Source organism: Macrosteles quadrilineatus, unplaced genomic scaffold, assembly GCF_028750875.1.
Source record: "Macrosteles quadrilineatus isolate MER2022 unplaced genomic scaffold, UCM_ALF_1.0 Scaffold_5__1_contigs__length_97177068, whole genome shotgun sequence".
NCBI lineage: Eukaryota > Metazoa > Arthropoda > Insecta > Hemiptera > Cicadellidae > Macrosteles > Macrosteles quadrilineatus.
In genome coordinates, this window is record NW_026542598.1 from 9753619 (window position 1) to 9779656 (window position 26038).

The following is a 26038-nucleotide window of genomic DNA, read 5'->3' on the forward strand; positions in this document are numbered from 1 at the left end:
GCTACGCTCACTCACCTATTGGTTGCAAATTAGATGTTGTCATAAATGTAAAAGAAATAATAGTGCTGCACCCTGTTGGTAATCCTTGTAACTTTAATGCTATTGAACATCATAGAACAGAACCAACTTGTTTAATTGAAACAGCTGTTAAGATTCATTAAATCCATTTCTCATAAGGTTAACATGGGAAACTCCAGAGCCACTGGGGCGGAGCCCTTTTAAGAATTTCGAAACGGGAAATAGTTTACGTCCGATTCGCATACCTACAGAATTTACACACCAAATTTCATAACGATCGGTGAAGTCGTTCCGGAGGAGTTTGCAGACAAACACTGTGACACGAGAATTTTATATATTAGATTAGTAACAATTTGTGAACAATAATTTTTATTCCACTCTATTCCTTACCTGCCAAGCTCCGCCGGGTGGCCCCTTCCCGAGCACTATGTGGTCTACTGCACTGTCCGGGTGAGGTCTCCACTCCACCAATGGAGGAGTGTCTAGACCCAGGTCTGCTGCAGGATGGGTCAGGTGATCCATCAGTACGGACACTGGGTTGGTAGACCTGCCCTCCAGACCCTGCAAGGGGAACATTACAGATATTAATACCTAGCAACTCAGTAGACTGAATAAACAAATTAGGTGGAATCAAAGTATAAATATATTTGGCATTATAAAGGTTTCCATACTTGCAATTTGAATATGACATAAGGATTCATGGAGCTATTATTTTGTCTTGATCTATGAAAACATACCTCCTCCCATTATTATATTCAACTGTTACAAGGACATAAAAAGTTAATATCGTTTCATTTACATAGTAATGGAAAACACCCATACCACATAGCATAGCATGTCGTTGAATAATTTCCACACATTACAAAACATGGAACATTGCGAAAACAAAACCACTCATTATCTTGGAACAGAAACATCACTATTGCATTGGCATTCAACTTTAACTGTTACGGATGATAACATCAGAATCATTAGTAAACAATAATAAACTGTGAACTTTAGAATGTTTACATGTTATGAAATATGCTCACGATATCAGCTTGCTACTATGTCATTTATTGATTATCTGTCATGCCCAGAATGGAAAATTCTATGGTTAATAATAACTGTTTATAGTTGAAATTTTGAAAACAAACACAAGATTTTTCAAGAATAACATAATGTTGAAGTCATTACCAAATTAATGTTAATAATGTTTCAAAAGGTTTTTATTTTAAAGTGTTTAAATTTTGTCTGGATTCACTGTACTTTTTAGTTGTTAGTTCTGGTGTGTTAACACAATTAGTGAGGGTCCCCAAAAATTACATGAAAAGCCATTTTGAGTTTTGGACTGAAACAACTGTGCTGTTAATTTTTTTTGTTCCAATAAAAACCATAGCTCAACCTCTGTAGAGAATGGATCAAAGGGCAAGTTACTAAGAAGTTTCCTAAGGAATTTTATCTTCTAAATGATGTCCGTCCCTGAATGATTTATTAACGAAAGATATTTTTATTTTTAGAAAGACACACACATTAACCTCGCATCATCCTCCGACCAACCCTTAGCTAATATTTACCCTCTCACACTAGATCACTTGCAATGCTAAGTCTTGTGACACCAGTATTTCTTAAGAAGATTTTAAAACCCAATCTTGTGTAGTACAAAACCTTAACTTTTAATCTAGATTGAAATTATATATTGGAGACAGAAAAGTTAATGTACACATTTAAACAGGGAAGGTAATGTGGATCCTTACAGTAATAGAAAACTGATACCAAGCAGGTTAAAGATGGATTATTTATATGATTTCTCTATACAGTAATCTTCATGATAAAATAGGTCATGTCTAACTAATCCTATTTTGTGTGGCTTCTTTTGCTAGCTGTCAGAGATAATTCTAGCCGTGCTAAAATCTTGAGTAATTGTACTTGGGGTAAATGTCTTAACAATAGTAGATCCCTCTGTAAACATGATAAATTAACGATGCTTAGCTAAAATGTTGTATATTTTAAACACCATTGGCATTTTTTTTTCAGCTGCCAAACAAAAATCCATACCAAATCAGGTCACACACAAAAGCTTCAGCAGTTGCTATTTATTTCTCCCACAATCTTTTGGTCCCAACTAATTTTCAAATGGTTCAAGCTATGAAAACGCAAGTGTTGCGGTCATAGCTAATCAATCAATTTCCTAATTTTAGTAATATGATGTACAATCCTACCTGTGATAGAAACTCCAAGTCCTGTGTAAAGAGTGGTCGTGTGGTGGAAATAGCTTGTAGTCTAGCTGTCAACATATCATCTGTCGGATGAGGTAGGCCATTGTAGTATGGCAAATGTCCGGCTAACATGTATGACAGACCTAGGGCTGACGGTCCATTACCTGCAATACAACAATCATGATAACAGTCTGTGGCCTGTTTTAACCTTGTATTTGCCAGTTAACATGGGCATCAGCTCATGTGTGGAACGTATTCAGCAAAGCAAAGGCAGCAAAGGTTTATACGGAACAGTACAAGATGAACGTAGCGGTACTGTTAAATGTTTGTGCAGGCACCGAGATGTGAGATGGAAACCCACAACCTCGCCGCCATGAATTCATCACTTATCACTTCACTTTATACAAAACATTTAATAAAACTTTGGTAGAGAATGCCCAGTACCTGAACTCATTAAACTCGTATCACGGTTAGACCAAATTGAATAAAAATATAAGAAGTAAATATTGCATACACTGCAACAAAGTTTTCAATAATTAATTAACCAATTTATGTGGGTTAAATAGTCAAGACATATTAAACAACATTATTATTTTAAACTTTGGCTTATTTTAAACAACAGAACAAAATCATAACTCACATAGCTCAATGATCAATGAAATGTAAAAATAAATAAATTTTAAAAAAACAAGGCTGAAATGTACAATGCATTGTTACAATATAATATTGCAAACATTACAAGAAAGGCATCAAATAAATTATCAATTATTATCGTATGTTATTGTGTTTTTATGTTACAATTATTTTTATAGTGTGTATTAAAAACATCAAGTCAGTGGAGCCTCTAACTTTAAACATGTTCATTAGACAATGAGTAACTCCTTATAAAGCTAAAAAAAACTGCCAAATGAGGTAAAAAATGCATTGAAAACAAAATTCAACTCTTTGAAATGCATATTAAACCCTTTTAAAATAAAATGTACTTCATTTGTTTTGTTTACCCTACCTATCTGAAGAGGTTTCTTGCACAACCAATTCAAACTGCCTAACACTACCTGACTAGTTTAAAAAATCTTCCATCGCTGGTAACAATAAACACTAAATTTCAGGATGAAATGTGCATTTTCATTGACATTAAAACAGGTTTTTTTATTGATTAACTCATCATGACCTATTCAACTTAAAAAGCCCACTACCTGAAAAGCCTGTCCACTGTTGATTTATCTTCTTTTGTTCATATTCGGATAGTAATGAACAAATTTAATTAATAAAATAAAATAATTTATTAGTCATGTGAATGTCTAAAGACTTAAAACACGATTTAATATGAATAGTTCTATATTAATTACTCGATTATACATAACTGTAAAAATGTTGGCTATTCATAAGAAAATTCATTAATAATAATATTAAACTAAGTAAAAAGCAGATATAAAAACCACTTCTGAGATAAAATTAAGTTTTAAAATTCCGTTTAATAAAATGGGGGTTAAAGGATTGTTTCCGAAATTAGTTCAAATGGTTAAGTTCCACAATTGACTTATATGTGACAAGATTAAATACCAGTAATTAATAGCTTAATCTCTGGGAAATTCTCTAAATATTTATAATCACCCCTATATTGGAACTTTCACTTTACATGCAACATGGATTTACTAAATTGCACAACCACAAATCAAAACACTCCATATTGCTATTCACAACTAATAATTGAACTTTACAAAGAATACTGTATATTCATATTACTTACCGATAACCACCACTTCTTTGTAGACAGCGTCACAAGCCGAGTTGCAGTTCAAGTCCCTCATTTTGCAATATATTCACCAGATCAGCTGTTGCTCCTGTAACACAAACGCTATTTTCAGACAGACTGCCAGACCCACGAGAGCCGCGGCGCTCTTAAGCACTAGGTTATCTTTCGCGATTGTAATGAAGAGGGGGTAAGCTACTAAGCTGATAGATGATACATTCTATCATATTGTAAACATCGCTGCGATAAAATAAATTGTCGAATCATTTCCTTCCTCAAGATCAATTACAACATTTAGCCCTTATAGATATTATGTAATCTGGTTTGTGTTTTAATTAGTGTTACTTGGAACGTAAATTATTCTAATAAATTAAAGTTGTCTGCGTTAGCAATGGACTTTTAATTTTTATTTAATTTTGTTTATGCTGTAACCCAATATAGTGACAGCCTGTGATACACAAGAATCGTACATATTGAAATTTAAAAAATACCCTCGCAACAACAAACCTGCAGACTCGAATTTAAATTTTTCAGATTGGATTTTTACTCAAATATCTCCAATAACAAGACATGTTTATTTCCAATTTTTAAATAACATTAGATCCCTAGGTTTGCTGTTACGGGGAAGGTAATTTGACAAAATGTTAATAGTATAAGATTACAAAATTAATTTACCAAATTTGATCATCATGCATCCATAAACAAGAAAAGTACATAAGTTTTAATTTTCTCCATAAGATAAACACGGGGATCTTGAATGTACAGTTTTTCTGAATTTTCTCCGAAACGTTTAAATTAACAACAATACTTCAATATGCATGATTTGTTTTTAAGCTTTACAAGATGGCAGTAATGAAATTTGGGCATTTTCATATGTATGTACAGCAATAGTGACATAATTCAGTTTAAAACCTAGAAGTCCCATACAGAAAACATTTGTATTTTTGGAAAATAAAACACAACATGAAAAATATAGCTCTGAGCTTAAACAAACTACTGTAGTCACAACAATGTTAGAGCAGAGCCAACGTTATTTGCAACAGAGTACAAAACGAGTGATTGGCACCGGCCACCGTACCACGTGTGTGTTTATGCAATAGTTTTGGGAAGAAACGTAATTTCAATCCAGAGTGTTTCTGGGTAATTCACGAAGTTTGTTTATCTTTACGTGTATTTACCCTTCAACGTTTCACAATTGATTATATACACAGTGTTATTCCATGGGTTTACTATAAAATACCGGACTATAAAATATCACTATAATTTACTTTCGTGAAAAGTTATAGACAGATCTAAAGAAACACAGTTTAATTCCAATTTTACAAATATAAATCAATAAAGTAATGGTGTATTAGAGTTCTCGCATCAGAACGGATTCTAAATAATGAAAGTCGCTTTATGGAATTTTCAAACAATATGGTACAATACACAACTTACTTAATGAGTTGTTATTCGAGTTTTGCGAACTGAGAAAAGTTTCACGTGCATTCACTGACAAATTTCTGTTTTAAAAAGTTGAAATTTAAGAACCTTAAACTAGACACTTTGAGTCTACTGTTTAATTTGTTGAAGGCGTTTTAAACGCTATGAATTGGTTTTAAAATCACATTTAAAACTACAGTAGAATCCAACTATTGTGAAATTGTGTCACTGCTAAGACAATTGATGTGGGGCGAATCCAATAACTTATGTAACTATGCTATTTAATAAAAGCTATTAATAAATGCTGAATCATCATTGACGACTTAGTCAAATTTCGAACCAACAAAAAGCTACTGTCATCTCTGTCTATCGAACCGCCTAAACACAAAACAAAAAGATCAGCAATCAGCATAGATAGGTATGTAGTTTTTGGTGGTTACAAATTGTACTAAGCTATTGATGGTCATCGAGTTTTGCAATGGCTGGATATATAGAACATCAGCCATCAGCTGATCTTAGTCAGTAACATAACTACACAAATAATCACATTCGATTTTATTTTCATGAATTAATATATCCAGTTTAAAATGTGCATTGCTGTCTAGAAGTAATAAAATTCTGTTCAACGCGTTAAGGAACACCCTGTATAATGGTCGATAGCACGCCAGCCTTCCTCGAGATAAATAATGAATGACACCATGACCTTTCCAACAACATTCACCAGGTGTCTGGTTCTGGTATAATCGATCAGCTGTGTTCCCACTTGCAGGGTATTTATCCCGATAATGGGGAAATACACTGTGGGATATTACCCATAACGGAACCTTGGTCAATTGTTGAATCGATTCCTTGTGGGATTTTAATGTCGACTATGGGATATTCGGGAACTCGTGGGATAGGTAAGGATCGTTGAAAACCCTAACTATCAGTGTGTATTGTTAAGCCGTTGAAGAATTTGGCCAAGACTAAGGGACAATTCGAAATAATGTGGTGTAAAAAATATTTACAATATGTTGCCTTTTATTAGGTACTCGCTGTGATGACAGTGCAATAATATGTATGCTACAGTTCTTAGACTACAAGATAAATAATCATCTAAATGCAAAAAAAACCTCATCATTTAACTAATAATAATAATATAAGGACAGGTACTACTCCAAAAACATGTTTAAATGATTTATCTTGACCTTTCACAAAATTTTATGCCTAGTTGTAACAACATTAACATTCATTTAGACAGAGTCCTTATAACAACTTAAGAGTCTTCCGTAGTGGAAGCCATGTTGGATTTCATCCCCATAAGAACAATGTTAACTTTGGGTCCAAATATCTCACCAGCAAATTGTCGTATAATTATGGATAAGGAGTTAAATTTAAGGAATTGCGGTCCTCTAGAGATTGACGTTTTTTATTTCACAATTTTTAATTTTTATAATGAATAATTGATTATTAATTAGCTTAAAATTAAGCTAATTATTGAAAGGAAATGAAAATGGATTTTCGAAATTCAAAAACCTCAGTCACGAGTCTATTATGTTAAAATACAAATCATAAATTTCAAAGCTATATCTTAACACATAACGCCGTTACGTGTCCACAAATGATGTAATGTTTAACATTGTTCTTATGGGGAAGAAATCCAACATGGCTTCCACTACGGAAGACTCTTAATCAGCTGGATGTTAATGAATAAATTGTTGTTAAATAAATTTACAACAAAAATCGACCTTAAAAATGTACACTTAACGATCCAAATTGATCAAATAATCCAAACAAATGTAAAATTGAAATCGATTATAACAATTGCTGTACTCCAACTCATATCAATTATGTGATGCAGTTTGCACCGTTTAAAATTCCCAGTTGGCGCTAATTGACTTTAATTGAGTAACTCTTGAATAATTACGAACAATGGTTAACGAGCAAGGGAGGAGGGGGATCCAGCTGTTGATTTTAATTGACTTTAACCTTGAACTTAGTTAGAGTGGGATATACCAGCTTATCTGCTAACAATTGATCGCTATCTTCAACGCTTCAACTAACCTTTCCTCTACAACAACCGACCTCGTAGGTTAGTAGCAAAGGTTGTCAACTGAAGCTGACTACTTAAAGTATACTCGTTTCAGTATTTTCACAGTAAGAAGAAAAGTAAACCCCGCCCCCCTTGAACAAAGTAAAAACGGCCGGTAACATAAAAAAAATTAAATGGAAAATATACGATGAGAATCCGTCAAAGGTTTTATCTAGGGAGGTTATGGGGAGCAAGTTCAACACGAAAAATTAAATCAGCGACGACGTTAGAGGTGAGAAAACTGTTGCTAGGCTAAAATACCCCCACTGCAGCAAACCTGCAGGGTAAGCGAATTTCCATTTACCTGTTTAGATTTACACTAAAATGTCTCCTTAAAAATCGCATTTATTCCCTATTTAAATAGAATTATTTTAACGAGTACTTAGGTTTCTGCAACAGGGAGGGTAAAATAGTGTTTTTTGTAGTAAAATCGTAATACTTTAGTAAGAAATGAATGTATTTTCCAAATTTAATAAAAACATGTTCATAAACAAGAAAACTACAACAGTTGACTAATTCTCCATGAGAATAACATGGGAATTTTAAATTTACAATTTTTTAGAATCTTCTCCGAAACCATTAGGCGCATAATAACGCTTCAATATACTAAATTATTTGTTTTTTTAAGCTCTACAAAATGGTTAGGAAATAAATTGTGAAATTTAGTGTTTTTAGGACATTCTATCCGCAACCAATAACCATACAAAAACACTTCAATATACTAAATTATTTATTTTTGTAAGCTTTTCAAAATGATCCATAGAGAAATTGGGAAATTTTATGTTTTGAGGATGAAAAACGAGGAAAATATATTTTTACCCCATAAAACCCCCCATAAACCCCCGCTACCATAGTCCGATCATGCTAGTTCGCGAATAAATGTAGGTTTACACGTTTATACTATAAATATGAATTTGAACTGATGATGTTTTTGACTCTAGGGACCTCAAAATGAAAATAGTAAATCGGTCCCGGATCCAGGTCTTACCATGCGTACTACGGTAATAGCTTATTCCCTATATGGGAAATTTGCTAAAAGACGAAAAAGAGTTTTTCCCGACTCAAACTCATCAAGTTTGTACCAATCAGAGTATTTTAACCGTTTTTCAAACTTATCATATTTTTATAGTCATAATCATTTTCAATAACATGATTAATATTTGTTTTTAAATAGTAATACAACCCCAAAACCGGGATCACAGCTTTAAGATCTTTTGCCAACGAACTCTTCCAATGAATCTATAACCGAAAAGTTCACACCGAAGATAAAAATTACGACTGCTGTCGAGCTATCGTGTTGTGTTTCATATACTCAATCTAGGTTTTGACTCTACAGATTTAAAATTTGAGAACTACGCTGTCTTCAGACACTTATTGGGGTGAAGACTGTTTTGATAGGGACCTACAATTCACACAAACCTAGTGTGATATCAACCATCCCATCTAACCGTTAAAACAAAGTATTCATATTATTGTAAAGAAAATTGACAATTATATCCAGCAAGATTAAGTGAATATTTATTCATACGTGATTTCATTCTCGTCCATTTCACTACTGTTATCAACACGCTTAACTTATCCGAGAGTTCAAGAACAAAAACCTTTCAGATAACCTTTTGCCGAAGGGATTCCATTGTAGACTACGTGTAAATTTATGGGAAAGTTAGTTGACCGAGCATTGTGTTATCAAAGGGTCACCTAGGATTATGATTGTACAGATTCGCAGGTCATGTGAGTTTTTTTAGTAACGAGTTAGGCTACTCAAAATTTAGGACACATAATTATTTAAAATGTAAAAATAAAGTGATCAGTTTTGTTCATAAATTTAGTCGCTGGATTCGTGAAGTTGTGTTGAACGGGGAATGTTTATGACTATCCCAAAGGTTGTGCACAAATTTAAAACTATCTATTATTCAGAAACGCTCAAATAAACACAGAAATGGAGAGTGACCATAGCTTTCAGAATTGTTACCATATATCACTAGTTTATCTCAAAATGCGCATGTAGCAAGGAAGAATTGTCTATGGAGATAAATAGCTCTTATTTCAATCTTATGAATGAGATTTTAAAATAATGTAACAGTAGAATCAAGCCGCTCTATCTGAAGCTTTTATTCAAATTGACTTATTTCAATGTTAGAGATTTAGACCCAAGCAATTTTCCGTTCTCACGGTGTGTGTGAATGTTTGAAAACAAGAGAATCACACTTTTGGGAAAAATGTATAACCACAGCCAACAATAAATAAAAACCCCAAAACTCATTGTTGCATCTGAGAAAAAAAACGTGCAACTGAACGAATTAAATTTTGGTAACAGTGACATAGTTCGGACAAAGCTACAAAAATAGAGATGGTTGTTGTAATTAATTCATCACTGGGGCGTTAAAAATACACTTTTTGCCCATCCGATGGACTATATTTTTCGGCTCGTATAATTATTTAATAAACTACGTTAGAAAACGAAAACACGTGTCATGTAAATATGACCTCTCAAAACTACTTCGAACTTGTTTTCAATTTTTCCAATACAAACAAGCGGCTGTTTAGTTAGTGATTGAATATTTTTGTCTATTACGATTGTGTAAGTGTAAATTATACCATCGATATGTCAAAATATTGACAAGAATGCAACAATAGCTACAACCGAAAAATACATAATTTCGATACATGCAATTGCGTACAATTGAAGTTTACAACAGCTGACTTTAGAGGGAGTAAAGGGCAAAACAGTTACGTTTTGAAATGCGGGGCGATTAAATACCCCCGCCGTAGCAAACCTGCCGACTAAGCGAATTTCCATTTATCTGAATTGATTTTCAACTAAATCTATTTAAATATACTAAAATAACATTAGGTCATTTAAATTTACTTTGTACTTTTAAATTTACAATTTTTTGAATTTTCTCCGTTAACAATAACCGTACAAAACACTTTGTTATACTAAATTATTTGTTTTTTAGCTCTTTAAAAAGGTCTAGAGAGAAATTGTGAAATTTTGTGTTTTGAGGGTCAAAAATGAGAAAAAAACCTTTTACCCCATAAAACCCCGTTCCCGTGGTCCCATGCTGGTTCGCGAACTCAATTCAAGTTTATCCCGCCTTACATCTTTAAACCAAATGTCATCAAAATCGGACAAAAATTACTCAAGTTATCGCTTTCACGGACGTATATATACTATACATACATAAAAAATTTGAACGAATGGTGTTTTTGGCCTCTGGGAACATCAAAATGAAAAAGTAAATCTGTCCCGGGCCTAGGTCTTACCGTGCCACCTACGGTAATAGCGGTAATAGCATGTAATAGCTACTTCCCTGTGGGAAATTCGCTAAAACGACTATTTTTGCTGCAGTGTGATGAACAATCGTGGGTAAACAGCTGTTTTCAATCAATGAAGCCCTAAGACTTGAATGGAATCAGAAGTGTGCTGGTAGGTCTTGTAGGCATTGATATTTATCACGTGACTATCGTATCGACCGCATACAGCTGTTGCTATGTGATGTGTGATAAGTCAGCTGTTGTGTTGTAACACACAGTTAGTTGCTATGACTACTGCTATCGATGTTTACAGCAGTAACTCGTGTGGTAATCTACAATTGATTGTACTCACCATTGAATATTTGATAATAGTAAGCCTACTTGGAACCTCGCACCAAATGTAGGCTATAAGGAAATCCGAAAATAACTACAAATTTTAGTTTTACCATGGTGTTTATAGGGTTTTATTACTTTTCTGTTTTAGCGAATTTCCCTATAGGGAAGTAGCTATTACCGTAGGTGGCACGGTAAGACCTAGACCCGGGACCGATTTACTTTTTCATTTTGATGTCCCTAGAGGCCAAAAACACTATTCGTTCAAATTTTTATATATGTATATATATATATATATATATATATAGACTTTTATATATATATATATATATATACGTCCGTGAACGCGATAACTTGAGTAATTTTTGTCCGATTTTGATGAAATTTGGTTTAAAGGTGTAAAGCGAGTTCGCGAACCAGCACGATCGGACCATGGGAACGGGGCTTTACGGGGGGTTTTATGGGGTAAAAATTGGTTTTTCTCACTTTTGACCCTCAAAACACAAAATTTCCCGATTTCTCTTTAGACCTTTTTAAAGAGCTTAAAAAAACAAATAATTTAGTATATAAAAGTATTTTTGTTCGATTATTAGTAACGGAGAAAATTAAAAAAAATGTGAATTTAAAATTCCCATGTTATTCTTATGGAGAATATTGTCAAATGTTGTAGTTTGCTTGTTTATGGATATATTTTGATCAAACTGGGCAAATTTATTTATTTTGTACTAAGCTATTAATATTTTACTCAAAAACACACTTTATTAGTTTCCTTGTAGCAGCAAACCTAGGTACTCGTTAAACCTAATGTTATTAAAATATATTCAACTGAAAATCAATTCAGACAAATGGAAATTCGCTTAGTCGGCAGGTTTGCTGCGGCGGGGGTATTTAAATATGACAAAGTTATTGGTCGATTTACGTGTTAATGCATGTACATACTGAATCGTAATTAGTGTACAGTAATAGTTTTTAAAGTCAATTTTCACATTTTAGTCGGCTGCTTTTTCAAAACCACATATTATCTAGGTGTACAGTATTACATAACATCTAACTATTTATACAAAGTTGTATTTTTTGTTTGAGGGAATGGCGAAATTTTAGTCTTGTGACTCGGACCACATGGACCCAAAAGGACTATGGTGGATAGTATCAAGCAAAGCTAAGAGAACCGGTCCGGTACAGACGGTACGGCAAAATTAATTAACACTTTATCTTTCCAAAAACCAACACGGACAAAATAATGGTGAAAGCTTGAACAAGTATAACTAATAAGAAACCTAGAAACAACAATAATAGGTATAGGCTCTCACGCTAAAATGTTATTTATTACAATATTGTCATTCCTGGAGAACATTTCCTGCTTCCCTCCAAAACTTGACCAGTTTCCCTCCAAAGGTGAGCTGGTTGGACGACGTGCCTAGCCTGATGTATCTCGTGTCTAGTTTCTGGTGTCTAGTCCAGTTGTATGGGTATTTATAGACACGGGTTTATCGACCGACTCTCGCCAGTCGCCCACAAGTAAAGCTTCACTTGGCGGACTTCGAGTAGAGTACCTAGTTGTAAACATCTACATTGTACAGAAACAAGAGAACTAAACTAGAGGGAAGTTAGGAACTAACAAAATATATCTGTAAAAGTTTAAAAGGAATACATCGACAGTATAGTCTACAGGAATTGTCCATTGGTCAACACCAATTCCAATGGTTGGCTATTTTCCGGGTTCACTTAAGATCTTACAGCAATCCCTTAACTCAAAGCCGATTTCCCGATAACTCTACCGAGGGCACTCAGAAGGCTTCTGTAGTAAAAACAAACGCTATACCAAAGTTATAATGGTCTTGAATTGTGTACCTATCGAGCACATTTCACAGTGCTATTGAAAAACCCGAACTCTGCGTGAAAACATGCACGTTGATAACAGTCGGTGTTTTCCTCTAACTACACAACTATGAGCTCATTAGGTCGTGTTATGTGCTCGGGAAATTCAAGTAGACGTTTTACTACACAACAAAGAATGGTAACTGTACATTCTGTGGGTTATGTTTGAAAAACGGACGACAAAAATACAGTAGAACATAGATAACGAGACTCTCGATGGGATTATTAAATATGACTTGGTATCGAGGTCGACTTGTTATTGAGGTTTTCAATAAAATGTAATTAGGGGTAAAAGAAATTCAAAAGGATTTGAAAGCGACACTTGTTATAAAGGGTGAATTTGTTTTCGTTAATTGTAGGACATGTTGTAGTTGAAGAAATCACAATGGGCATTTAATAGTAGGCTTATTTCGTCACTAGGGCGTAAAGTGACTCTTTTCGACCCGAGCTCAAGTTTAACAACAGAAAGAAAACCCGAAGATTTGTTGTAGACTATTTTGTCTACCTACGCCATTGGCATTTTTTTAACATTTTCAAAGGGAAAGGAAGCACCGTCTAAAGTTGTGATATGTGGAACATACGATGCTCTTAATTTATTATGTATTGGTTTCCCTATATCTAGGCTCTACTTCGTTGAGATTTGTCTCGGTTTAGCTCAACCATAATATGTCAATCTATAGCGCAAAGATCAGATGAATTTGTTAAATAACCATATGGGCCTGATTGTTTAACCATTCTCCCTAGACTAAATTTCCTTCGTCTTGCTTTAAATGCTGTACTGTACTGTAATTATTTTCCATTTACAGGTATTTACTTTAACCAGTTTAAACTCACTGATAACACAATCTCCCATTTCGGTAGAATATTCATTACCAATATCTATTGAACAGTTACTGATAATGACGCATCATGGTAGGACACGTGACTTATACGATGTATGTATCAACTGATAAGAGATAATAGACTCGCCGCTCTTATCTGGGTTACCGTACAATGTGAACTGCTTATCAGTAACCATTACCTACGAGATAACTAGGTGTGTTGTGAACAACAGGGTGATAACAAATTAATAGTTCAAGTGCTGTAAAGAATGGGGTTAAATATTCGCGGGGTGGTGTGTAGTTGATTTTTTATTTAGTTTGGTTAATGGTATAAATGATCGAACAGCAGTTTATGATTTTTGTGAGCCAAGTATGAGTTTTTGAGGTGTGTGGTGAGATTGAATTGTGATGCAGGATGCAAGTACTCTTGGTTTCTCCGCCTATTGTAAATTGTACAGTAATATCTGAGCCTGTTTTACAGCGACCACATATTTAAAACGACTCTAGTTGAACAAGCACGACTTTGTTGTCTCAGTTAAATCCGGCCTTGACACATGATAACTATACGGTAGAACCTATAATTATGGAAATTGAGTACTGGGAAAACCGTATGGTTGGACAGCAGTCAAGTTTTCTCTGAATCACAATTGCTTTTTCACCTATGTTCTCTTTGTATAAATGAACAGTACGAGTGGCTCCCTCCACCCCCATCATGGATAAAGGAGGATATGGGGATGCCTTGTATAAGTTACAACATGCAATGAAACAACATCTGACGTTTTACTTATTACGGTTACACATGCAAGTAACCAGTTATAAATAGCATCAAAACTTTACTGAAAACAATAATTTATAAATTATTAATTGTAATGGAACCAAGTACAATGATTAAATATCCAAAGCACGCTCGCAACCTAATAAATGTTCAATAACTAAAATTCAACGCCTTTTGAAACAATTTGGAATCATAATTTGAGACTAGACTAAGACTAAATTTAGCTGAACAGTCACCAAACGTGCAAATCTAGAAAGGTCAATCCCCTATCAGCTGAAACTCAGCTGTCATCAACCCGACCTCGTGCATTGATTACTTTTTCTGAAGGAAGTGATAAGATGATAAGTCACATGGGTGGCCCGTGGTCTGCACTGATAAGGTGGGCGGTTTAGTTTTTGCACCACGGCGCGACCTTGGGGCACGGCGGGACTTTTCCACGACTTTTGGCCGCTGCCCCGATTTTCGTTGGTCTCCAGTTACATAAAGATTAATTGGTCCCATATTGCTTTGTAAACAAGTTTTATGTTTTATCGGTCCAATAACTTTGACGGTACAAAGGTAATCGGTCAGAATTGTAATAATTGTTGTTGTTGCTAATACTTTTTTGTTGTCAATAACCTCTGGATTTATCTGCGGTTTACTGTGTTTGAAGTTAATGAAGTTAAATATTGGTGTTTCATTGAAGTTCCTTTACATCAATTCCACAGAGTTTTTAGTATGAAGATAATTTTTCAGTGTACAAGACAGATTTTGCATTATAAAAATTTCAGCGGTACAAAGTTTAAGTCTATCATAAACTTCTAATAATTTTTGTTGTTGCTAATACTTTTTACGCAGTTACAAATAAATTCTGGGTTGAATGTATTGCTTTACGGTTTACTTTATTCTGTTACATTAGCTTTACAAAGTTGTCAATGTGAAAATATTTGTAGGCACACAAAAACATTACCATATACCGGGAAAGAAATTTTGTGTACATGGACCGTCGTAGTCAAATTGATTTCTTCAAATAGAAAAAGAGGACAATGAGCTACTCTCAGAGTGTTCTCCAGACATTATATTTTCTCTTAGTTGACATACTGTTGACCAAGTTGGATATATTGAAAATTAGTAATCCACAACAGCACACTCGGTATCCTATGGCTAAATGCAATAACAATAATAAAATCAATGTAAATCAAAGAAAAAATACATTGAGCTAACTAACACGAATGACAGTCACAAATACTCTTACGTACAATTTACTTGAATACTTACTTGTTATGACATTATTACGTTCTTAATTATGACATTATTGGCGTCATATGTAAGAGCTATAAACTGCAGTGTAAAACATTTAATGGCAGGATTTATACAGTCTTATACCAGTCATCCACTTGACAATAATCTCTGTTGGTTTACAATACTTTTACGATACTGCAATAGCATAAAGATAAGAGGATGTTTTGGAGTTTATGTCAGTATACAGCACAAGACAAACATTTATTGCCATAACAGTAATTGTATGGGAACAATAAGATGGGAACGCCACCAAGAAGCGTATTTTAAACCCATGTGAATGACGAATGTATACTTATATTTATTCCTGGATCAGTTATAGGATGACGCTCTATTTTAAACCCGATAAAGACTATGTGGGACAGAACATACCATGCATGACATGTCAGAGAAAATAAGGGTAACTTCTCCCCCTCCCCGCTCCTGGCCTGGTAAAACACGAACATGACCGAAATACACTTACTGAGAGGAAGGCCAAAGTTATGCATTTAGGGTGGCACGAGTTGTTACGTGAAGAAACGTTACAATATATGTGCGTTTAAAAAATGTATTAGCATAAAGAATCATACTTTATAGAAAAGTAAACTTTACGTTTCAATTAAGATGTTTAAACTAATTTCATCACTGGTTTGAAATACTACATCAAAATCAAGGAGAGGAGAAACCAATTAAACTGGTAGAAAATGAAAATTGTAATCAATATTTTCAAACACGAAATAAAAAACTGCTTTTAACAAAAATAAACATAAGCAAGTGCATAGTTAATTTGAACATACGATACGATTAACATGAAAATTTAGCTGCCAGAAATTACTTTTTCTTAACCTGAGGATAAGTTTGTGATATGTGCTATTTGGTGTGCCAATCTAGATTATCTCAAAAGCAGTAGATTACTTTTCCAGTAAATACAAACTAGGGCCTTGTTGACGTTTATGTTTGTTAATGACGCAGGTAACTATAAGCTATTTTTCACGTTTACTTGATTTTTTGCCACTTTGCAAGAACATCAATACAACCAATCAAAGCACTTAAACCGAGGAAGTATAAAATAATTTTGATTAATTTAGGCTAACCAATCCTGGTCATCTAAGATCTTACATACTGATTATCATAATCAATATATAATTTGAATGAACGTTTTTATTATCTGTAAACGCTATAAATCGACTGGGTCGTTTAACCTTGCTTGCCTAGACTGACTTGTAGGTCCGGTTCTATTGGATGCAAATTTTGTATGGGGAATTTCCTCTATGGCCAGTCGATTTCCGTCAGCAAGTGAAAACTAAAAACTGAGTGGTTGACCTCAAACACTGTTTACCCTTAACAGTTTTTGACCACGGTATATAAGCACACAAATATTTAACGTTGGCTAGGAAGATGTGCCACATCGACATGGACCAGGTCAAGTGTTGTCCTCAAATACAGCTTAGTTGAACGATCCTCGCACAGAGAATCATACTTTCGAAGTAAAATGTCTTTCTCCTCTCTCAGTTGATCGCAACGAGCACAGTTAGTTGATCGGGAGAGCTATTCTTTTTGTTGGGAACTTGGTTAAAAAAAATGGCATAGAATGTCTAGTCTTCAAAGATTTATCGAAATGAAAAGGTGATTTTATTGAAGTTTATTAGTACAGTTTAGGGTAGTGACTACTTCAGTCGATAAAAATACAATTTATCATGTATGTTGTCTTTTCGTACCTCAATATATCGCAATGATTTTTATTATAAACTAGCTGTTACCCACGGGCTTCACCTCGTTTGACCTCATAAGTATTAATAAAACTATTGATTGGTTAAGTTAAGCTGAAATAAACAAAACTGAACACAGTAATACAAACAAATAATCACACCTGATTTTAATAAGGTAATAACATACAAATAAGTACAGCTGAGGGTTTTTAACATTAGGTATATGGAAAGTTCCCTTTAGAAAGCAATTACGACCTTAAGGGGCAATTTATGAAATAATGCAAGGGTCCTAGAAAAATACGAAATAATGAATAGTTTTGCGCAAGGTTTCTCGTCATGACGAACATTTTATGGTTTATGGGGGTGTGACAAGTTCATGGGTACTTGGGGCTTTATATGGATTTCAAAATGCCATAAAATAACATAAATACATATTTCTTACTTTCAATAAAGGCTTTACTGATTGAATATAGGGTTTAGATAAGTATAAGGTCCTTGAAACTAACTGTCAATGAGAAAGGGTAAAGTAGTTTCTCATAAATGTTTATAATGAAAGATACTTTGGAGCTTGACATTTCAAAGCCAGAATAGATTGAGGTACAACAGGTACAACATTCTTCACTGGTAACGCGAATATTTAATCTTGTCGAGTCATAGACTGATCGTGGAGGACAAGTCAAGGTTGATTGTTCCTCAACAATGAAGACTCCAGCCAATCACATCGCTCCATTCGCGGTATCCACCAATGGTAATCGATCTTACACAACCTCGTGTCAGGTGTTCAAACAGCTGTTGTAATTGCTGCATTTGCCAAACCTGATCGTAGTACTCATAGCCTTGAATCGCTATAAACACTAGTTGCAAATAAGATTTTGCGAGCTCTCGAAGCAAGTAGAACTAGAAAACGACAAATAAAAAACCTAATGCCGAACGAAGGCCGATTGTAGACATTTTCCAAGGAGCAAAACAGTATCTGGTTCCAAGGAAGAGGCCCTCCCCAAAACGTTTTTAATGTAAAAACGATTGACAAATTACTAATTTTGCTATAAACATATTTTGAGTTGTCTTAACGCCGGAATTCTCTTAGCGTTTACAATATACTTAATAGTTTCAAAATCGTTAGGGTCTATAAATATTTTGAATGATAAAAACTACAGAAGAAAATTGAAACTGAGAAAAAAGGAACTGAGGAAAAGGAACTTTTTTGAGCTAAAAATTTAACTAAAACTGTATGCATTACACTTATGCAAATGCAATCGGGGTTTTTTCTGTATTTTTCTCTTGATCTAACTTGGCTATGTTTTCGTTAGACACATTTCTCAAGGACTATCTTTCGAACAGAATCTATCTAACGATTTTCCTGGTTTAATTTATTTTCCCTTTCTTCTTTTCGTTAAATGTACTCCGATGCACATGTTTACAATGAATGTTCCAAAGTAAAGTATTAAAGCACCCATTTATTTTGACGCGTCGAGCTTCCATAACTTTGCGAAAATGAATTTTTAGTTTAGTTTTTACACTGGAGTCACATTATTTCCTGCCCTTATCCTCCTCCTGCTGGTGTCCATGCTTACGTCATTACTTTAATGGAGAAAACCAAAACGCCAATGACTATAACCTTGTCATGGAGAGAAAGGATCCACTGGAGAAATTACTGGTTTGAACTACCTTGACACCAAAGTAATGTCTGGAGGTTGAGGATCAGACTTAAGGAAAATCTTTTAAATCAGACACGAAAGAATTCATAATTGTACTGGAGGTGGCCATAACATTTGCTTTAAAAAATAGATTCCATTCAATTACATTAAAATATGTCAGATCTGATTCTTTTAATGAATGAGTTTGTGTGGTCTGTATTAGGCAATTTAATTGATTTTACCTGAAACTCAGTATATCTGCCAATACTCTTGGTATGCTAGGACTCTTTCTAAACTGGAACTTCCTAAATTATTCAACCAAATACAGATTAGTCAAACCTCATACAAGTTAAAAGTGTATCCAAAAACTTAAAAATTAATTCTAGCAATTAATTCTTTGCAAAGTCTTAAATCTGAATATGTAAAAAATCACATAGCAGAGTCATTGCGGTTTTGCTACTCTTTATACCGTGGATGGACTCAGTTCTCATTTGAGTAACTACAAACGCCATAGCATTAAATAAAGTGCCTCATTTCCTTAGGCCCTTCCACTAACCTAATCTTAGTTAAAAGCCAAGTTGAAGGAGGTTTACGAGAACTGGTTCTCAAACAGGTTTCTAAAAAAGCGGTTAATTGAAAGCTCGTTCCACTCATTTCGTGAAACTCCTGTACTCACTATAATTCTGTCGAGCCCTTTCAGTGCTTTTAAGTCCAGTTAAAGAATGATTTTTAAATCTCTTAATTTTATATGCTACAATTGAGCGTAACCGTCCTAGAAACAAACCGACACATTAGACTAAAATTTCATGATTTTAACACTGTAAAGAGAAAATAGCAATTGAATAGGAGAGAAACAGTTATTTTACATCATAACATGCTAAGGACTTTGCCGTAAGATTATAAGTCTACCTGCAATTAAAAAATAATAGTTTTAAGTTGTTAAATTGATCAACTGAAGGATACATGATCCACGATGTAAATTAAAATAGTGGTTGCTTGGTTGAGGGAATCCCACGAAAGGGTGAGTAAGATATTTTAGAGTCTAACTTCCTCAAACAAGTGATAACATGTTGGTCAAACATACGCAGTGATGATGAGTCAATGCATTCCTCAAACTTGGCTTAAATTAGATAACACAGCAAATAAATGACACCGGGGAAATGTTACTCATACTACTGTAATGTACATTTTCACATAGTGAATCTGTAATGAGCGTGTATTAGTCCATCGGATAGCGTTACATTGCTCATTTACTTGTAGGTAAAATAAAAATACTGCAATTATAAGCTCTGCACTGCACAAGTGCATTCACAGACAATTTGGGTTTATAAGTGGATTTTCAAGATATCGGACGTTCCTATCATTTCATGTAATTTTCCATACAGAAACTATGAAGAAATGTGTAAATATAGCCGTTGCAGCAAACCTGCATTATAAGGTAACTGCCATCCACTTTACTGAATAATGCTGCTTAACAGATTCATAATAAAATAAGATTTAAAGGACAAAAATTTGTTATTAATTTTTATCGGTGAATTCTCAATAACATGTGACTGGGAGACGTTTAGCACTTTTATATATACTTTTAGTATACTAGTAGCATGTAATTATTAACTATTGTTATATTTAAACAAACTAAGAATCAAATAATCTTTCACGCAGCAGCTCTGAAAAATTAATAATTGTAAGTTAATTAATTTTAGATCACTTTAGTGAAAGCTGAATTTATCTAAATTATTTCGTTGAATAGTAAACCGCTTCACTCACTCTAACAACATAATTAATACCCCCGCCGCAGCAAACCTGCCGTCTAAGCGAATTTCCATTTGGCCGAATTGATTTTCAATTGATCTATTTAAATAACATTAGGTTTAACGAGTACCTAGGTTTGCTGCTACAAGGAAACTAATAAAGTAGTGTGTTTTTAGTAAAATATTGATAGCTTACTATAAAATAAATAAATTTGCCAAGTTTGATCAAAATATATCCATAAACAAGCAAACTACAACATTTTACAATATTCTCCATAAGAATAACATGTGAATTTTAAATTTACAATTTTTTTAGTTTTCTCCGTAACCAATAACCGTACAAAAACACTTTGATATACTGAATTGTTTGTTTTTTTAAGCTCTTTAAGAAGGTTTAGAGAAAAATTGGGAAATTTTGTGTTTTGAGGGTAAAAAGTGAGAAAAATCAATTTTTACCCCATAAAACCCCCCATAAAACCCTGTTCCCATGATCCGATCATGCTGGATCGCGAACTCATTCAAGTTTATCCCGCCTTACACCTTCAAACCAAATTTCATCAAAATCGGATAAAAATTACTCAAGTTATCGTGTTCACGGACACATATATATATATATAAATCTATATATATATATACCTATATATATATATATATACATATATAAAAATTTGAACGAATGGTGTTTTTGGCCTCTGGGGACATTAAAATGAAAAAGTAAATCGGTCCCGGGCCTAAGTCTTACCATGAGACCTACGGTAATAGCTACTTCCCTATAGGGAAATTCGCTAAAAGTAGAAAAAATATAATACATTTCTAATCTCAGGTTTAATGTAAACAAAGCAGACGCTTTCAATCCAAATACATTTTAAATGGAATATATTTTCGTTATTTCTAATTTTCTGGTAGATTTGGACATAATCTGCTATTTTTCCCGACCCCTAGGGCCAAGACCTTTAATTTGAGCCCTCTCGATAGGAGTTTGTTTGATGACTGATCCTGCGAGCTGTCAAACTCTTAAAATTTTGATTTTAACAAATCGCTTACATGAATTAATAATACAGAGGATTGATGAATACTAGCACTAGCACTACAGCCCACAGCCACCATCAGTGTAAACAATTATTCGTAGTAGGTATCAATTAGTTTGACAAATATCAAATCTTTAATATTGTACTATACGGTACCTTCACAAGTTGCAATTAATTTATTCAACATTCAAAAAGATATTGCAATCCACGTGACTTACTAGACCTATTCAAACAATCCATTTTATTTTAAAGCCGTTACACAAGATAACGTCATTCACAGACTTATCTCTTTCTGAGGCCTAATGGGAGGAAATGAGCTAGTTACTATAAATAAGATTACACCGTGTGTTTTACTTAACTGCAACTGACATTCATACAAGGTTGCACATGTGCATGTGCTTCTCTTTTCATCTACGTTGCACTACTATTCACCAACACGTTAAGTTCCATCAATGATAACTTGGTATTATATTACATTAAGACTGAGTTACATTTAATCGAGTGTGGTTTAAATGTTTGAGTACAATTAAATGGTATCAAATAAAACCTACGGTCATATATTTGTGTTGAGTTTCCAGATTTCATCTCTGGCCCATTATTACAATTTACTGTAATAAATGTGATTATTTTTAATGCTATACCCTACCTTTAGTTGTTATACCTTAAGGTTTTCACTTGTTTTGGGGTAAATTTGTAAGTGTGCGCTTTACTCTATACATTAAAATACCAAATGGACAAGAAATGGTTAAAAGGTCTCATTATTCAATGTTTATGTTGGTAAAATGGCAATATCCACCCCAATCTACATACATGACAAACTTGTATTCGTTATAAGAATAACAACGATAGCAAGTAATTACTATAAAAAAATATATAAGGACGTAACGTGTATTTAATCTATGCCTACTTTACACAATAGAACAAATATCGTCAAAACTAAGTGAAATACGATTAATCAGACCTCAAATAAACAACTACTTGCAAAACAGATGCATATCAATTTCAAAAATCGCTTATTACCAGCATATTTATGATAACTAACTGCTTTCATTACCCAAAACAAGCAACGGCGTGTGTTCAGAGGCGAAAACGTAAACAAGATTTGCACCAAAGCCAGAATTGTCTACTAGTTTTGAATTGATTGAGAAATTCACTTGGCTAATGCACAGACTAGACCTTTAATGGATTGTTTAGAATAATTGATTCCATAGTCTGTGGCTTATGAAACTGAAGTCTATATCGAACGAAAAAAATAATTCAAAACTAACCTACCAGAGATACCGGCAACATGATGGAATCAAAATCCCTTGAACACGAGAGTCTAGGTACATAATGAGAATTAAAGAAGATTAACTAAAATATATGTAACAAAATCAACCTTAACCAAGTAAGATAAACAGGTGAAAGTTATATTATTTCTTAAACCAGGTTATTATTTTGAAAATACCTAATGTATTTACACATTTTTCCCCTGTCACTAAGAAACTCCATGGCGGTCATATTGGTTTATAATTCGTTGTAATATCCCTAGGCCAGGCGCACACAGGCGATTTTGAGTCGCGCAACAGTTGCCCGACTAAAATGTTCAACATTGTTTTAAATTGGAGTGCGCACACGAAGGAAACAGTCTGGGGACAGTCGCGCAACTGTTGCAACCGATGTTCCCGGACTCAATTTGCCAGCGACTGCTCTGCGACTGAATTGTTGCGGGACTGTCGCTCCAGGTTTGGTATCCATTGAAACAAGTGTAGATGCGCACACATGCAACTAAATAGTCGCTGTGTCGCTCAGTCTCACCCCAGGAGTTCAACTACTCGTGGCCAGAACTCAGAACTTTCACTAGTGTTTGCTCTCTTGTTGTGTGAAGTATTTAGAAAATTACAAGTATGAGTGTGCGTGATGAGGATGTCGATACCACTCATTCTTGAATATTTGAAAAACTTCTCTGGGTGTTATACTCTTAAGTCATTGTACAAAACATAGAACTGTCCTTTCACAAGTCGCTCACTATGTATGGGATGAACCCAGTATCTTCTCTTTTTCTTTCGCGCGCGAAACTTCAGCAACAAAACACATACTACGGCTGTATCATTGGAATCCATTCGGAACGCTGTGACGAATGTATTTCCAACACGTCTCAAGACTAGATCCGCGACTAAAAAGTTGCCTGTGAGCGCACTCCAGCTCAACTGTCGCTAGACTTCAGAGTCTCCGAGAGAGTCGCGCAACAGTCCCCCGATTAGTCGGGCAACTGTTGCGCAACTCAAAATCGCCTGTGTGCGCCTGGCACTGCAATATTAATACTTGTATTGTTGTATTTTGTACTCGAAAGGCGCAACATGACAAACACTCAGATTAAGAAGGGACGTAAACTCCTTTTTACAATCTGTTTACAAATAAGTATGAAGTGGTAGATGCACTAAAGTGCTTGACGAAATCGGTACCGATTTCACAAATATTTGTTCAGTCAATCAATATCTTATCTACATCCGTTATAAATTTGAGGTGTGAAAGAGGACCGTTCAACTAAAATGCATCCTTATCACTGCCTTATCAAAAACCTTCGCTTTGACAGTTCTTTTCTTATATGAAGGTTAGTGACAGTAAACATGTTGCAACAATTGAATCACCCATTGCACTTTTTAAAACTTGAAGGAATTTCATTTTCAATTAATTTTACTTTGAGCCAAATGGCTCGTAAATTAGGTTCCTCTGTATGGTTTCCGAAGTCTGCCTAATGATATAATATTTATAATATATTCCTATCACTACTTATTGAAGAGTCAACTAAAGCTATTCGATTACCATAACAGGGTAGAAAAGTGGGTATATTGCTTAAATATAACAGTCTGAAGTTCGGATCGATCCTGTAAAAGTAGCTTCTTGATGGATTGAAATTAGACCCAACTGTAATTGATCGTTTGGCCAAATATAGGTCTTGGCTTAGGTGCGAGATTCAATAGTCAATGGTACGAGCTACAAGTGGCAAAAGTGGCATAGATAAAACATACTCCCTTCTAGTGGTTACATTCGCCTTTTAGATACTGACACCATCTTTATGGACCAGCTGTAGCAAAATTGTATTAAAAATTCAAATCAAATCATTTTATTCGGCCAAAGTAACAATTATATAGTTTGCATTAGCCAGGTCAATACAAATATACACTATACATCAATTACTAATTCTAATATTTACAAATTAGAGCTTTCATAACATTTCAGGAATTCTTGGACGCTATAATAGGTTATACTTAGCAATTTATGTTTTAATTGTGTTTTGAGTTTTGAAAGGCTTGGTTCCAACTTAAGGGATAATGGAAGTGAGTTGAAAAGCTTTATACCAATGTACAATGTGTGTTTAAAAAAAAAAACATACATTGTATTTAGAACAAAAAAAAAAACAAACACAAAACACATACAGTTTTGTGTTTAGGAATTGGCAAGTTAAATGAATTGCGCAATGTGTATTGATTTTTAGTAGAGAAGTCAAATTCAGGAAACTTTTGTTTCAAAAAGTTCAAAGTTTCTAGAATGTAGATGGAGGGAAAAGTCAAGATTTTTGAATTGAAAAAGTACTCTCTGCAGGATTGACGCTTACGCAAAGAGAAAATAGTTCTCATAACCATCTTTTGGATTTTGAAAATAAATTTGGTTTGTTTGCTCTCAAATCCCCAAATTGCAACAGCATATGCCAGATGAGGATAAATGAGACCACGAAGAACCCAAGAGAAGGTCACTCACAGGGGGTTCTACACAGTGAAGTCGCATGTTCTCCATTGGTTTTTTGTTTAATTCGACTAAGTCAGTTTTATTTCTGAATCTGGTCACGAGTTTAACTTGAGTATGGAATGTTCTAGTTCTGCCCACAGTCAATGCTGGGCACTATTGATGCCTATTGATGAACTACTATGTAAGCACTAGCCAGTAGCATTGACTATTGGATACAGAAGAAGACATCCCATCTATCAGCTGTCACCAATTTTTTACTAAAAAAGAATGTAGTTGTGTGAGCCAGTCACAGATTGCGCTAGTGTATAAAACTCTATTTTGTACCTTATTCATAGTCAAAGCCAGTATCCCCTATGCAAAAACAATTATTCACCGAATCAACCACATGAGTATTGTACTG

The 26038-nt window shown here is 34.3% G+C and overlaps 1 protein-coding gene across 1 annotated transcript in view; it reads right to left on the minus strand.

Annotated features, from left to right (window-relative positions):
- LOC128995320 (oxidative stress-induced growth inhibitor 1-like) overlaps positions 1–26038 on the minus strand; it is a 48338-nt gene that overhangs the window by 8578 nt on the left and 13722 nt on the right. Inside the window, exons 2-4 of the mRNA XM_054420304.1 lie at positions 3967–4060; positions 2220–2380; positions 409–579 (exon numbers count right to left, since the gene is read on the minus strand). Coding sequence (XP_054276279.1) covers positions 409–579; positions 2220–2380; positions 3967–4027 — 393 coding nt within the window. The 5' untranslated portion in view covers positions 4028–4060. The remainder of the gene's footprint in view (positions 1–408; positions 580–2219; positions 2381–3966; positions 4061–26038) is intronic.